At 37.7% G+C, this 15,203-nt stretch overlaps 5 protein-coding genes across 6 annotated transcripts; 3 read left to right on the top strand and 2 right to left on the bottom strand.

Moving 5' to 3' along the window:
- Positions 1 to 333: 333 nt before the first annotated feature.
- On the bottom strand, positions 334 to 1,820 carry LOC149662764 (uncharacterized protein F54H12.2-like). 2 transcript variants are annotated; one of them, XR_016368661.1, is made up of 2 exons: positions 896 to 1,820; positions 334 to 809 (listed from the first exon to the last, which is right to left on the bottom strand). XR_016368661.1 is itself a non-coding variant. In XM_089842360.1 (2 exons), the coding sequence occupies exons 1-2, from the start codon at positions 1,775 to 1,777 to the stop codon at positions 998 to 1,000; spliced, it is 708 nt and encodes a 235-aa protein (XP_089698486.1). In that variant the 5' UTR covers positions 1,778 to 1,820; the 3' UTR covers positions 334 to 997. The 2 variants fall into 2 exon arrangements, 1 of the variants encoding a protein (XP_089698486.1); XM_089842360.1 differs by having other exon boundaries at positions 334 to 1,428; positions 1,501 to 1,820.
- LOC149662763 (uncharacterized protein F54H12.2-like) lies at positions 1,780 to 2,298 on the bottom strand. Its single transcript, XM_089842303.1, has one exon. It carries the CDS (start codon positions 2,296 to 2,298, stop codon positions 1,780 to 1,782), a length of 519 nt encoding a protein of 172 aa, XP_089698429.1.
- Positions 2,299 to 4,868: 2,570 nt separating this feature from the next.
- Positions 4,869 to 5,645, top strand: LOC149662762 (uncharacterized). The gene has a single exon (XM_089842302.1). The coding sequence runs from the start codon at positions 4,869 to 4,871 to the stop codon at positions 5,643 to 5,645; it is 777 nt and encodes a 258-aa protein (XP_089698428.1).
- A 607-nt stretch (positions 5,646 to 6,252) lies between these two features.
- On the top strand, positions 6,253 to 7,110 carry LOC149662761 (uncharacterized). The gene has a single exon (XM_089842301.1). The coding sequence runs from the start codon at positions 6,253 to 6,255 to the stop codon at positions 7,108 to 7,110; it is 858 nt and encodes a 285-aa protein (XP_089698427.1).
- A 6,019-nt stretch (positions 7,111 to 13,129) lies between these two features.
- LOC149662760 (uncharacterized) lies at positions 13,130 to 13,843 on the top strand. The gene has a single exon (XM_089842300.1). The coding sequence runs from the start codon at positions 13,130 to 13,132 to the stop codon at positions 13,841 to 13,843; it is 714 nt and encodes a 237-aa protein (XP_089698426.1).
- The last annotated feature ends 1,360 nt before the right edge of the window (positions 13,844 to 15,203 follow it).

Genomic DNA, 15,203 nt, shown 5'->3' with positions numbered 1-15,203 from the left:
GATGATAAGAGATTCATCATCGATGGGGTGTCTACATACGCTCATGGTCATTTTAAAATTAAGGAAAAAAATTTCAAATGTATAATTATTTTCTGTAACCCTATCCCCTCCCATTCCCTCCTGGGGGCGAAGTGGCCGAACCGGTCCACGCCCTCCTCCCATACCCTTTTGGTGCGAAGTGGCCGAATCGGTCCACGCCCAACCCTTTTCCTTTAAAATTTCATAGTTCTATGTATAGTTTATAAGTTTAATTTAATGTATATATTTTCAATGTTTAATTGTATAGTTTTAAGTTGTTTTTTCTCGAATGAGTTTTACTTAGTGATTCTACGGTTTCTCATTCAAAATAAATATTTTTAAATACAAATTTCATCCCACTTATTTCATACAACTTAGGCAAACATTTTTTTTCAGGTTAAGGGGATGTGGCCCCCAACGCGTGGGACCGACCGCGTGCGCGTGTTTGAATTTCCCGCGTGTAGGAATAAGTTCGCGCGCGATTTAAAGAAAAAACACATAAATTCAATCAAAAAAACTTTATTAAAAATCTCTTATACATAAATTCCGATATCATTTTATCGTTCAAATTCTTATCTTTTACAAATTTTAAGCAAATATTATACATTTTAATACCTCTGCATCTATACAGAGAAAAATATACGCAAAATCCGCCAAATGTCCGACTCGAATTTCCTCGAAGTTGTTTAGAATTAAAAGTTACGGTAACGCTGTTTCTTTCTACAAAATCGTTGAATTGAAACATGTCCGGCGGGTTTCCGAAACTATCGAAGAACTCGGTATTTTTGTTACTAGAAAAGTAAATAACAGTCCAATGCTCACCTTCAGTTTCTGAAGAGCCAGTATTTACAATATACAGTGAAGGGAAAAACTTTACTTTCTCGGGTAGCAGGTCGGCTGCAAAAACACCTCGAAACAGATCTTTGGTGAATTTATCCCTTTGCATAATTTCAGTTAATTGCGTAGTGTTCATAGTTTTTTAATTGTAATCGTAAATAACTGTTCTATTCTTATCAATCTCAACCAAATTCTGAAACTCAGAGTAATATAAAACTGTGATAGTCTTCGGCAAGTCCTTGGCCAATTTTAATTCCAATCGCAAGTTACCATTCCTTATCAATTGAAATTGAGAAGTTGAACTACTGAGGTCGGCACTTAAATCAAAAGCAAATATGCAATTCCCATTGGGGAATTCCTCCCGTGAAATGTAGTTTCCCTCGTCCAATAACCATTGAGAGGTTTGAGTAAAAAGATTAGTATAAGATCTCATATATTGACCACCAGAAAAGTTTGGGGTAAGAGGTTTATGTGGAACGCTAGCTCCGTCAAGGTACAAGGCGATATGATTTAAATCATAAGGTTGAAAATTGAAGGGTGACTTTCCGTAATCATCCAAATATGCATTTTGATCTACAAGAGCGAAAAGAACTTTTTTGGGTAGTTGACCCATGAATAAATTATCTCTAACACATATTTTTGTACCACTGTTAATTGAGAATGAGTTACATTCCGTGCGAATAATCGGGTATTTCATGGTTGCCAGTTCCAAACATTTAGCGTGGGCGATTAACACTTCCGATGGTAATTTTACTTTACGAACGTACAGGGATGCTAACTCGTAAACCACTTTCCATTTAACTGCACCGTCTGCATGCACGCAAAATTCGTTTGGACTTTTAACAAACTTGAATTTGAGATCCGATAAATTTGGGAAGTATCGAGGTTGTTGATAAAGATCCAAGTGTACAGTTCCTACCATATCTATTGTTCCTTTTCTAGCAAAGGCCGCTCGTGTTTTAAACCCTTCGTTATCGTCCAAAACGTCAAATTTTCCGGCCGTGTCTTTGTAAAACATTGAACAAGAAAACTAGTTTTGGCGGGTCCTCCAAATGTCACCGCCGTTTGAAACATGGCCTTGTAAGGGTAGTTTTGCGGCGATGGTGTGACCGATCTCTCTTGAGCTGAAAGGTGTACTTCGCTGAAAAGACTATGCAGGAAATTATTTACCGGTCCAACTTTATCAGCAGCTGCTGGGATTGTTTTTCCATCGGCCGGGTTAACAATCCTGACTTGGAGATGTAGTAAAGTCTTGGACAAGTTCAAATACGCGTCGGAACTACCAGCCACGGTAAACGTGATTGTCGAATTTTCGTTAATGTTAGAGATGGGGCTGTATTCGACCCATTCTCCACTCAGAATACTGGTATTGGTAAGGGGTATGTCGAAAAGTTCAACTTCGGAGCCGACCGACCCATGCGAACCTGGATGGACATGTGTCATTATATTTTTTAGGTAAAAATATCTGGATGATTAAAGGATGTTGCTTTCCTCTTTCTTGCCGAGACTGAACTGACGAGTGATCTAGACCTGCGTTTCCTTTTATTACCATTCCCCGTCATTTTTCGGATTTCTTCCGCCGCACTAAGAGCGACGTCTTTAGCCGCGGCTTTTCCATGAGATTTTACGGATGCTTTCACGTTTACACCGTTTGCCACGTCGGCCACGACCTTTGCACCTGTGTTCAAAAATTTTTTCCCGAGGTATGAAGCACCCCTTTTCAGTAATGGCATAGCCCGGCGGAAGGCCGATGAAATGAAGTTTCCCAATCCGTATCCGTGTTGCACCGGAAGTCCCCTGTATACCGCTAAGGAATTACCAATTTGGGAATGAAAGTGTTTATAATAATCAAATTTTCCACCATGTCCGATCTGGTTTAGAAAGTGTTGATCGTAGTCCGATTGGTTAAAGGACATATTTGATTTGACGACGTTCTTCATCTAAAACTTCAAGTGTAAATGACACGAGGACCTGTTTTACCTTCTAATTTATAATGGTGACCACATTCTACGGGGTCTAAAGTGTAGAGTAACGTGAACTCTTCCTCTCACGAAATCTATGGGGGTACCAAGCTCACTCATTATGTTAATTTCAATTGACTGGAAAGTATTGCAGGCGAGGGGGGGGGGTAGTGCGGTCTAGGGAAATCTTTGTCTACCGTTTCTCCGTCATTACCCTGCACGCTAACGATTCTTAGTAGAGGTATGTGCACATCTCCCACGGGTCTAGACTCGACCACGTCGCTATAAACAAAGAGTGAATGAAGTCCCGCGTCGAGGTCAAAGGGGTACGTGGCTATGGTAGACTGGGAAAAAGTCGTTGATTCCGTGGAATCTTTCGAAAATCCGAGAATAACAGCTAACTCCCCCGGTATAGTTAACAAATAATCCTCTTTGAGAGAAATTTGTACTCTTCGTATGCGCTTTATGTAACTAAAGGAATACTTGAGCTGGGCGGGAATTGAAGGTTCACGCGTAATAACGCCCGCCACGTCATCCTCGACGTAGTTAAGTTGCTCGATAAGGTCCTGGATATTACCATAATATCCGGCGGGTAACTCTATGATTGTAGAATATACTACTCTACTATTACTCACGAGTATAAGCGAGCATGTCCTACTCAAATTATCCCAAGTGTGCGGGTAGCTAATTTCCGCTTAGCCTACTTCGTAAAATCCCTGTAATTTTACGGGTTCGGGGAGGTACGTCCTGAATTTACTTCTCGTATTGTCGGGGAAATACCTCATCGACGAGTCGGAAGGTAAAGTGATGTAAAAGCTCATACTATATCTATTTCCTGAACCCAACTGTCAAAAGACGGAGAGTATCCTTTCCAACGTACTAGCTTCTCTAGCGTCCCGTCGGGTCTGCGACGTTTCCTCAATATCTTTTCTATTTTAAACACGCTAGAATTTAGGTCTTTACACACTTTCTGTAATTGTTCCTTGTAAAAAATACCAGTAATCGGTTACGAATTCAAATCCTGGATCCTATACACCGGTGGACTACGAGGTAATCTCTCCACCACTTTGAAAAGTTCTTCCGACCACGTGGGCAAGTAACCCTTCTCGAAAATATTCTTATGTTTACTTATCCGAACTACGTCACCAATATCGAAAGGATACTTTAATGGTGGAGAGAAGTCTATATCGCCGTAAAGGTTTTCCCATACCCGTCTTGATGTTTCGGGTGTGACTTCAACGGGTTTACACTTTATGGATCGGTGATAATTGTTATTATAAGTTAGAATTAAAATGAGATCTGCTACTTCATGGAGGATTTTTTTTTAAAAACTTTAATTAAAAGTGTTAATACGGGAGCTTTCGGACCGCGGTCCCTCTTCAGTCGTTGTTAAATTTAAAATGTTTAATTAATACACAACTAATAATTCAGTTTTTTTACATACATATTTTTTATCTATAGACAGTGATACGCCCCCTATTTTTTAAGATTAAACCCCCCCCCTTCAACCATTTGTATTTATCAACCCTTGGTCTAAGTTCAATTTTGCTCTATCCTTAATATAAACTGCTTCTTTGAAGCATCGTTTATACCAATTCGTCTCTTGACATAAAACTTCTATTGAATCCCATTCAATTTGATGGTCGTTTTCTTTTTTAATGTGAGCTGCCAATCCATTATTTTCGTCTAATTTTTTAACACAATTTTTGTGTTCCATTTGTCTTTTTCTTAATTGTCGTTTTGTTTGACCTACATATTTCTTGTTGCAATTACCAACTTAGACCAAGGGTTGATAAATACAAATGGTTGAGGGGGGGGTTTAATCTTAAAAAATAGGGGGCGTATCACTGTCTATAGATAAAAAATATGTATGTAAAAAAACTGAATTATTATTTGTGTATTAATTAAACATTTTAAATTTAACAACGGCTGAAGAGGGACCGCGGTCCGAAAGCTCCCGTATTAACACTTTTAATTAAAGTTTTTAAAAAAAATCCTCCATGAAGTAGCAGATCTCATTTTAATTCTAATTTATAAATTAAGTTGTTTACCATGGATCAAAATTTTAATATTTATGATAATATTAACGACAGGATGAGCGTGTCGATCTTTTATCGAATTAAACATTTAACAGAAAAACTCGCGAAATTGAGTAACCAAACGACATTTTTGCATAGATGCATGGACAGTGATATTACCCCCTATGGTCTACGTTGTAAAACAAAACTATCGTCCCAACTGATTATAAAGAAAACAACAAAATTACAAAAGGCAATCGTGAAAGAAGCTATAAATGAGGCAAGAAGGAAAAAGAAGGACATCATTGAAGAATTACATCATCAGCAAGAAAGATTTTGGAAAACAGGTATAGACTTTCAAACGTTTAATTATATCTTAAACCAAATAGAACTATTTAGAATAGAAAGAAATCAACATTTTAAAAGAATGCAAATAAATAAATTAAATAGATTAGTATCGGAAAAATTAAATAAAACTTTAGATAATGAAAAAGAAATTATATGTAACGTAGTAAATTTATCAAACCGGAAATTAAGTAAGGGAGAACTAAATCTACTGACTAAAGGGTTAACTTTTGGCGTACACCAAGAAAAAGTGGACTTATTAGAAGTATGTGCGCAAACTGAGGAACAGTTACGAAATCTAAAATTAAGTGATGAAACAAAACAGGACATAAGATCTATAGTAAAAAACAACTATGCAAAGACCTCAACAGTAAAAAATTTAAAGAAAGAAGAACAAATTGCATTACAATCAATAAAAAAGACAAATCAATTAAGATTGTCCAGGCAGATAAAGGGGGGAAAATAGTGGTTCTAAATTCTATAGATTATTCAGAAAAAATGTTAACAATTCTGCAGACTGATGATTATACTATGCTAAAAAGTGATCCAACTGACAAAATAGATAAGAAAGTACATACTATAATTAACAATGCTATAAAAAACAAAGAAATAGAAAAAGATAAAAAATTCCAATATTTTCCACCAGTATTAAAGGTACCCCATATATATGGGTTAGTAAAAATCCATAAAAAGGATAATCCACTAAGAATAATAGTATCCTCAATAAATAGTCCCACATATACTTGCGCAAAGCAAATTGTAAGGTTATTAGCACCATTAATAGGAAACAGTAATCATGTGATTAAAAACAGTCAAGAATTTGCATCAGATATCAGAAATCAGGAATTGGATGATGAGGATGAAATAAGCAGCCTCGATGTCATAAACCTATATGGAAGTATACCAATACCACTAGCCTTAACAGTTTTAAAATCAAAATTAAAATCAGATAAAACATTAAGAAATAGAACAACTTTGAATCTTGAAACTATACTAAAATTGACAGAAGTTTGCCTAACGGATACTTATTTTTCATTTGAAAACATTTATTATGCACAAAAAAAGGGTTAGCAATGGGAAATCCCTTATCAGCACCGATCGCAAATCTGGTCATGGAACACATAGAGAACAGTATTTTAAAGAACACAATTATAAAAGATAATATAAAAATGTGGAAAAGATTCATGGATGATGTATTTATAATTAAGAAAAAATCCTTAAAAACTGAGAAATTGTTAGACACTGTGAATAAAACACATAAGGACATCCAATTTACGTTTGAAGGGGAAAAAGATAATTCCTTACCATTTTTAGAATTGTTAGTCAAACATAATAATAAAACTATGTTATGCTCAATGTACCAAAAGCCTACACACGCGAAAACCTTCTTAAACTTTCAATCCTCACATAGTGATAATATTAAAATAGGTATTGTAAAATCGTTTAAAAATAGAATAGAAACTTTATCGGATGAGGTTGTAAATAATAAAAAGAAATTTAAAAAACAATTCATAGCAAGCGGATACCCTAATCACATTGTTGACCAAATATTTAATAACCATGAGGTAAAGAATAATATAATTAAAGAAAAACCAGATCACATCATTTCATTGCCCTATATTAAAGGAATAACAGAGAAAACAAAAAGACAATTTAAAAAATATAATTTAACCCTAGTCAGTAAAATAGCAAATACGTTAAAATCAGAATTAATAAAAAATAGACCAAAAATAGATAAAATGAAAAAAACGGGAGTGGTGTATGAAATTCAATGTAATTGCAACAAGAAATATGTAGGTCAAACAAAACGACAATTAAGAAAAAGACAAATGGAACACAAAAATTGTGTTAAAAAATTAGACGAAAATAATGGATTGGCAGCTCACATTAAAAAAAAGAAAACGACCATCAAATTGAATGGGATTCAATAGAAGTTTTATGTCAAGAGACGAATTGGTATAAACGATGCTTCAAAGAAGCAAGTTATATTAAGGATAGAGCAAAATTGAACTTAGACCAAGGGTTGATAAATACAAATGGTTGGGGGGGGGCTTTAATCTTAAAAAATAGGGGGCGTATCACTGTCTATAGATAAAAAATATGTATGTAAAAAAACTGAATTATTAGTTGTGTATTAATTGAACATTTTAAATTTAACAACGGCTGAAGAGGGACCGCGGTCCGAAAGCTCCCGTATTAACACTTTTAATTAAAGTTTTTAAAAAAAAATCCTCCATGAAGTAGCAGATCTTATTTTAATTCTAATTTATAAATTAAGTTGTTTACCATGGATCAAAATTTTAATATTTATGATTGTTATTATAAGCTTGAACCATGTCTTTAAGAGCGTCAATGTACTTATAGGTATTGTTTTCCGTGAAATACCGATACATGCGACTTTTTAGAGTTCTGTTGAACCTTTCAACTATCGTAGCCTTCTGTTCGGAATCCGGGTCAAAGAACTCAATCCCCCTTCTTTTCAACTCTCTCTGAACATCCCTGCATATGAACTCATTACCGTGGTCACTTTGCACTCGCTTCGGCGAGCGACCGGACTCGAGAATAGCCTTAAAAGCCCTAAGGATGGTTGGTCCTTTCTTGTCCTTGGTAGCCACCACAAAGGCGTATTTACTGAAAACGTCAATGCAGCACAGGAGGTATCTGAACCCTTTATTGTGACGAGTTAGGTTCTTCAAATCGGCTAAATCAATCTGCCACTGCTCATCGATCCCATAAACTATTGTCCTATTTCTCTTAAAGTTTTTTCTAGCATTCCTGTGTAATGTATACGTATCTTGTGTTTTTAAAAATGTCTCCACGTCTTTTACCGTAACCTTTAACCCAGCCTCTTTAGCCGCTCGGTATAGCCCGAGAACACTTCCATATAAACCCGGGTCAGAAACATTAGAATAAATCTCTTTTAGTCTATCCATTAAGGGTGCAGTTGGTTACACTATGATAATGCCTGAAGAGAAAATCGCAAACCTCTATAATTAGGAATATGGCAATTACTAAAACCACAGTTAAAATTTTAGGAGATTTAAAAAATGTGTCTACTAGGTTGGCTAACACCACAAAAGTACCCACCTGATTATCACAACCTTCCATATCGGAATACTTAAAATGAATGAAACGTGGAATGTAAATGAATCGTATTTTATTTAAAACAAGTGCTACAAGTTTATCCAATTTCCGAAACCCTCACCAGTCTGAGCGGGCAAATAATAATCCTCCTTCACTTCTTCTTTCTCCACTTTTTATTTCTTCGCTTCACTTTTTTAAGGCGGGGGTGGGTCTGTTTTTCTAATTTTAATTAATGTTCTTGGTACATTAACCGTATACAAAAGTTGGTAAAACTGTGGGGCACCAATGACGGACGACTGTTTTTTAGAACTCTTCGCGGTATAAGCTAATAAATCAATTATATTTGAACCCATGATTTTACGGTTCTCATATATTAACTCTCCGGCGTGTGTCCATCTTATTTTTGATATACGGTCAATCCATTTGTACAAGTTCAAACAATCAGCTGCGCTATAGGAAGGAGCCGAAAAGACGATTTCAGGACCCCAATTCCGGTTTTTTGCTGGTTTTACTTTCGCTCTTTTCACCGTTTTACTAATTTCCCTCGAAAGTACGTGGTTATATCTTAATAGTTTATCAGTATCGTTTAATTTAGTATCGTTTATGATGGATTTCAACTTATCCTCCTTATCCAACTCCATTGAAGTGTCGACTTTTAAACCGCTATTTGAATTTAACCTATTATACGTTTCTTCGGAAATTAATAACATTTTTTGCGCCATTTTTACTTTATAGCTCGACTTATAGCCGCACCTGCTACTGAACTAATGATAGATAGTAACGGTCCGAGAAGTAAAGGGATGAAACCTCCGTTTTGAATTAATAGTTTCCTTTTCTTTGAAGGGAGTATGTTGGACGTAACCTTTCTTATAACGTGTCGATGTTTCTTCAACCGCTCCTTCTCCTCCACTGAAAGAGGGACATTGCCCCGTAGGATATTTATACAGCACTCGACAATAGATTTAATCGCTTCTTTATTGGCAAATTTAATTGCGGCATTTCTTTGACATGAGTTACAATTTGCAATATATTTTAAAAAATTTAAATTATCGTCGACTCGTTTTGACGGAGCCATTCCGCTAGTTTGGACGCCTTCACCAAGGTACAGTTGTTGCTGTCCCTATGAAAAGTGCAAGCCCTGGGGGTATCGCACTCGATACTTGATAATCTCGGGCAACCGTAGTCTTCGGCGTTGATAACTTCGCACCCTAAGAACCTTGATAGGGTTTCGGCCTTCTCCGCTCCTTTCGTCACGTATGACGATGCTCTAGCTCGAATATAGTCGGCGGCCTCCTGCGTCGTCTCGTATGGGTAGTCTCCCTCCTCGAATGCTAGATCGCAAGTGTTCCTTGAGAGCCACCTGCATTGCCTTTTATCCTTGACGGATAACTCTGAGAACTTGCATGGGGATTGGAAGATCCAGACTTCGTGGACGTCGGTCTCCTTCACGTACATCGTCAGCTCCTTGATTACCCATTGCCCCTAAGTCCGGAAAAAATTCGCTTCAACGATGGCCGTCATTTCGGTGTGAACAGTGCTGCTTGTTGACCTGGAAGTACACCTGTTCTTAGACGGTGGTTATCTAGGGCCTTAAGGTCTACAAATAGATATCCGTAAGGTTCCAAAGTCGCCTGTCTAAAGGAGTCTACCACGTATTTACTAATGGCAGACTGATCACGTGGTGTTTTAAATATAACCAAGTAATGAGCATTTAAGTTTAAGGTACGAATTTCCTTCCCAGGATAATAAAGATTCTGCATTAAAATTAAAACTGAGGTATTCCTATGGTGCGAGCCCCTAATAAAAAGATTCGTCACGTCCTTATTATTCGCTATTTCACATAGTAAGTCGTCTAATATAACGAAGTTCCTCACACTAGCATCTAGGGTGTTAACATCTAATAAATCCTCGTGAAATTCTACACTCGGAGTATGGGATAGTATAGCACCGTAAAGTTTCGACTGATACTCCGTGTAGCACCAAATTATTCTTTCGGGGGTGGGCGAAATACATATATCCTTATGCTTAATTAATTCTCCTACGAAAACACTTTTCCCACAGCCGGTGACTCCAGCCACTAGTCCGGTAAAGGGGTGTTGCATACTTAAATCCATATCGATAAATGCGGGAGGATTTAACTACCGTAAACTTATATTTAAAGAAATTTATACTTACATTTTTCGGATCTGGATCGGTACTTCAAGGATGGATGTAGAATGCCTTATCTTTAAACCGTCCTCGTCTTTTATACTTTAATGTCACTTGACTTTCTGACCATGTAAACATGGCGCTCTTTTTAGACCAATCACGTTCTTATAGTTAAACCACGTGTATGACAAAGGTTATTTACCACGTTGTCGAATATGACGCTTAAGCCTAACATTGACGCCATGATTGATTCACTGGCGCTATAGGATGACACGTCACTGACGTCACAACAGGATTGGGGGGAAAAATGTTTGATTCACTGGCACCATAAGAAGAAAAATGTTATGGGCGCCCATTGACGCCATATTTATTGGTGCCAGATCATGTGCCATCTGGCACTGTCTGACGCCACTGTCCCAAAGGTAACACTTCCTATCTACTCATACTATTCAAATCAATAGAGTCTTCTTTTAACATGTCTTTAATGTGACATGCGTTATGGTATGCCACAACCATTGTCTATTCATTGGGGTTATCGTTTAACACGATTTCAAAATTTTTGGCTTCATGGGCAGCCGTCCAACCCGCTAATACGGGTAAACGTGGAATCAGCTTTTCCCATGTACTTGTTGAAATGGCGAAGCTTTTTACAGATTGTTTCCTACATAGGCGTACCTCAGGATCCAGCGTACCGTTTACAAATCCAGTTGTTAAGAACAACTCTTTAGATTTATGGAATCTTCCGTTCGTTAGTTACACCTATCTTCCTTTTGCCAGCTTCTTGATTTTCCATCTTGCACGTTTAAGGTCTTCTCGAATAATGATACTTGACCCTATTGAGTCAGGGGCTTTTTATACTAAATTTCTTACGTAGCTATTGCGAAATATTTATTGTCCTTAGTTATTGCAATGTTAGACTGTAAGCGTATTTTTATGTCCAAGTTCTGAAACCAGCGATTAAGGAATTCCAGTATTCCCAAGATCAATAAAATAAATAATACAATAAGTAGCTTTTAGGGGGTTGATCTCCAAGATCTGACGTATTCTTGTCAACCTTTGTGTACAGAGAGGAACGCTATTTTCGAATTTGTAGACGAAAATCGAATATTGATTTAAATAAATTTTGAACTTTTGAAAAGACTCTGCCGTCCCACACTCACTAACCCTTACGTCGGCCTTATAACATAGTTCTAAAGCAGCTTCTTTCTGCATTTTGTTCTCATCTCTAGATTTAGATATTGATTCGTAATGGGTCTTTATAATCTTGTCTTCGGTTGTATCATCAGCATAAGCTCTATGCGCTATAGCCACACAAAGGGATCTGGCTTGACAGAGATGATCTGCAAGGACTATGCGTACAATACCTCGTCTATCTTTACAGAATAGATTAAAAGGTTTAACCCCTCGGGTTACAGAGCGCCCTTTACCCACCGGTATTCTTACAATGCTAAAAATCAGTTTAATAGGACCTAGGAAAAATGCTTCCATTTCGTCATCATAGAGCATAACACTAAGCTGGTCAAAAAGAATATTAGGGTCAACTTGATCTGCTCTTCTAAAAGATAATTCAAGTTCGGATCTGCAAATATTTGTGGCACTCTTTAAACTAATTTGGACGTGGTCTGTAGGCCTGTACTTACTAAGGACACATTTGGTTACGGTACATACACTAGCGACGGGATCTTCAGTAATCCTAAGAACTACCTCTCTACCATACATGTTAAAATGTTCGTAAAATCTCTCACTTTGACCTTCCGAATTGAAAAAGGGGAGGGGGTGTAAGAGTTGAAGAAGCTAACTATCGACCAAACATAAAAGGTTAAGCCGAATTTAAGAGTGGAACGTTGCGTTGACAAAACATCCACGCCCAGGCCTGTTGCCTAGAGATTTGAATGGCCCTGTAGCGCTTGTAGTAAGATACAACTGATTTCGTATATATCTTACATTTTTTAAATTGTTTATATAGCCTTCCCTAATGGCGTTAGCTTGTTATCGAATTTATTCCCCAACACTGTCACATACTGCGGAATAATATCACACTAAAGGAACGCTTTTTTAGACTTCTACAATAGGTAGAGGAATTTTATGATATCCGCCTGTTAGGTAATCTCGGGATTGGGAACGAAGATGTTTTTACATGAATTGTGGTAAAAGATCCTAAAATAGAATACCAAACAATGAACATAGCCTCTCCCCTCTCCCCGAACAAGCCTCTTCAAGAAAAAAATATATCACAATAGAATTAAAACTAGTTGAAAAGGGCCGTAAGACGCTATGAACGCGTTGAACTCATTCTAATTTAGGAGTGGAACCTTGCGTTGACAAAGCATCCATTGCCTGCGTGTTATAGCTTCTTCGAGATTTGTATTGTCCTGTAGCGTTTGTAGTAAGATACAAGTTGGAGTTGTACCCTCAATTTAAATGTTTATATGTCCTTGCCTTAATAGCGTTAGCTTGTTATCGAATTTATTCCCTATTTTTGCCTACAGCGAAGTAGTTATGTCCGAAAGGAACGTTTTTTTTAGACTTCTACAAGAATTTTATCATTTTATGGTATATACATGTTAGGTAAGCACGGGATCGGAAGCTAAGATGTTTTTACTTGCATTGTACTAAAAGAGCCTTAAAAAGAATACCAAAGGCTAAACATAGTCATTGAATGAACTGGCGAATCTACTCTTTGACTCTGCAAAGTATTCGATGAAATCAATTAAAGACATGTTAGAATACCTTAAATTAACGACATCGAATACATCGCGAAGAGTCGGGTCATCTGACCGAACGAATCGGGTAGATGTCGGCTCTAGATTATTACTACTCGGTAAAAAATCTACGAATATAATTGAAAAACTTTTGCTATTCCAATTTAAAAATGACCCTAAATTAGTTTCAAATTTTATTACAACTTTAATTAACGTAATCGATCGCCGTATCCCCAAACTAAATTCAATTTACGTAGAGTCCCCGCCTAACGGGGGCAAGAACTTTTTTTTTGATTGTGTTAAAGTTTTTTTTCTGAATTACGGGGAAATTGGTAATTTTAATAGATATAATAACTTCCCGTTAGACTCCGCGGTCAATCGAAGAATTTTAATGTTCAACGAACCAAATTGGGAACCCGCCGCGCAGGAAAATTTAAAAATGTTGTTCGGCGGCGACAGTCTCGTCGCGCGCGTAAAATACAAACCAAGTACGAACATTAACCGGACACCAGTAATAATCTTATCAAACCACCGAGTTCTTGACCCTGAAAAGCCACACTGGAAAACCCGCATTGCCTACTACCTATGGTCAGCCTGCCCACACTTAAAAAATATAAGTAAAAAACCACATCCAATTGCATTGGTAAGTCTATTTGAAAAATATGGACAACAAGAGGATGTGGTTGATTGTATTAAGAAAAATAAAACAAAGTTATTATTATTGCACTGAGAACAATTGTTTATTTATTTCATAAGAGGGGGAAAATGATTACAAAGTTTAGTTTATATTTATTTCGAGGAGGAGGATTTTGCAAAAGTGAAATGAAACACTACTTGAAAATGGCCGTAAGACGCCATGAACGCGTTGAAATCATTTTCAAAGCTAAGGACATAATCCCGCCTTTCACTATATCTTTAAGCTTTTAACAAGGACTGTCACTATTCAAGATGGTAAATACGGTTAAACCAAAGACCCTTGTACGGTAGATCAAAGAAATGCTGTTTTTCCAAATGTATCCAAAAAGAAAGACATCTAAAAAATAGTCCAATAGCAAGGCTTCTGATAATTTTGCCCGCGAAAATTTTTACCCTTGCACATGCTAACCATCTTGGAGTGACGTGTTTGATCTCGAACACGCCTTGACCCTAGTAAAAAGTATAAAACGACGAGGTTGAGCCCCCATAGAAATCACATTCTCTCAAGCCAAAGTCAAAAATGAACCAGCAGCAACAACCCATGGACCTTTCTTCAACCAGGTAAGAAAAAAAACTTTTTAAAAACTTAGAAAATCTTTCCCTACAGCTACGTCCACGGAGTGGACACTCCGTACTCCCCCGGCGAGTCCGAAATCTCGCCGGGGACATCCCGTTCGGGGTCACCCGAGGTTTACCCTCAACGCCCTCATTGCGTCGTCGGGCCGCAGCGGCGACGCAACCCGTCACCGCCGCCCAGCTTGCCGCCGACCCCACCGCCCAGCTTGCCGCCGACCCCACCGCCCAGCCTGCCACCGACGCCACCACAGAGTCCAGAACCCCTGCCCCCATATCAACCTCTCCCGGCCATTTATTACCCATGGTTAGCCATGCCTCGGCCGGGAGAGGCGGATTTAAACATCAACAGCGACTTGTAAGTGAACCTTTTATCTTTGGGTATTATAACGCGAAATTATAATCTCTATTTACTCGTAGCCTCATCTATCAAGTCCAACAGTACCTGGCGGTACTTGCGGAGGTCAATAGGGATAATGATTTCTTAGATGGCTTGCTGAATCAAGTTCGGCTGGTCATCTACAATCATACAATTTTCATCCCTAATGAGTAAGTGTTTTTTAAAGGTTTTATTCCTTAGATATTTTAAACTAAATTTTATAATTTCTATTACAGCCTCCTGGCCTTTAACTGCCGAGGGTTCCGGTAAGCTAAATACATTTCTTCCTCTTATATACACAATATTAACAAGTAATAACTAATTTTACTCTCTCTCTCTTCCTTAGTGTAACCCCCGAGCTGAGTCAACTGGCCCTGTATCGCCGGGTACGTTTTTTGGAGGTGCCGCAGGCTGTTGCACTAGTGTATGAGAACTGGGATGC

This window comes from Phalangium opilio, unplaced genomic scaffold (assembly GCF_054372755.1).
Source record: "Phalangium opilio isolate 3A_F unplaced genomic scaffold, DU_Popi_V2 ptg000063l_1, whole genome shotgun sequence".
In the NCBI taxonomy this organism is placed as follows: domain Eukaryota; kingdom Metazoa; phylum Arthropoda; class Arachnida; order Opiliones; family Phalangiidae; genus Phalangium; species Phalangium opilio.
The sequence above is the reverse complement of the archived record's forward strand: the minus strand, read 5'-3'. Positions and strand labels throughout refer to the sequence as shown.

Excerpts from the sequence above, each read along its gene's own strand:
- LOC149662764 (XM_089842360.1), bottom strand. The coding sequence starts at position 1,777 with ATGGTAGGAACTGTACACTTGGATCTTTATCAACAACCTCGATACTTC. Across the intron at positions 1,429-1,500 it reads CTCATTCTCAATTAACAGTG|ATCAAAATGCATATTTGGAT; the intron begins GTACAAAAATAT and ends TCGCTCTTGTAG.
- LOC149662763 (XM_089842303.1), bottom strand. The coding sequence starts at position 2,298 with ATGACACATGTCCATCCAGGTTCGCATGGGTCGGTCGGCTCCGAAGTT.
- LOC149662762 (XM_089842302.1), top strand. The coding sequence starts at position 4,869 with ATGGATCAAAATTTTAATATTTATGATAATATTAACGACAGGATGAGC.
- LOC149662761 (XM_089842301.1), top strand. The coding sequence starts at position 6,253 with ATGGGAAATCCCTTATCAGCACCGATCGCAAATCTGGTCATGGAACAC.
- LOC149662760 (XM_089842300.1), top strand. The coding sequence starts at position 13,130 with ATGTTAGAATACCTTAAATTAACGACATCGAATACATCGCGAAGAGTC.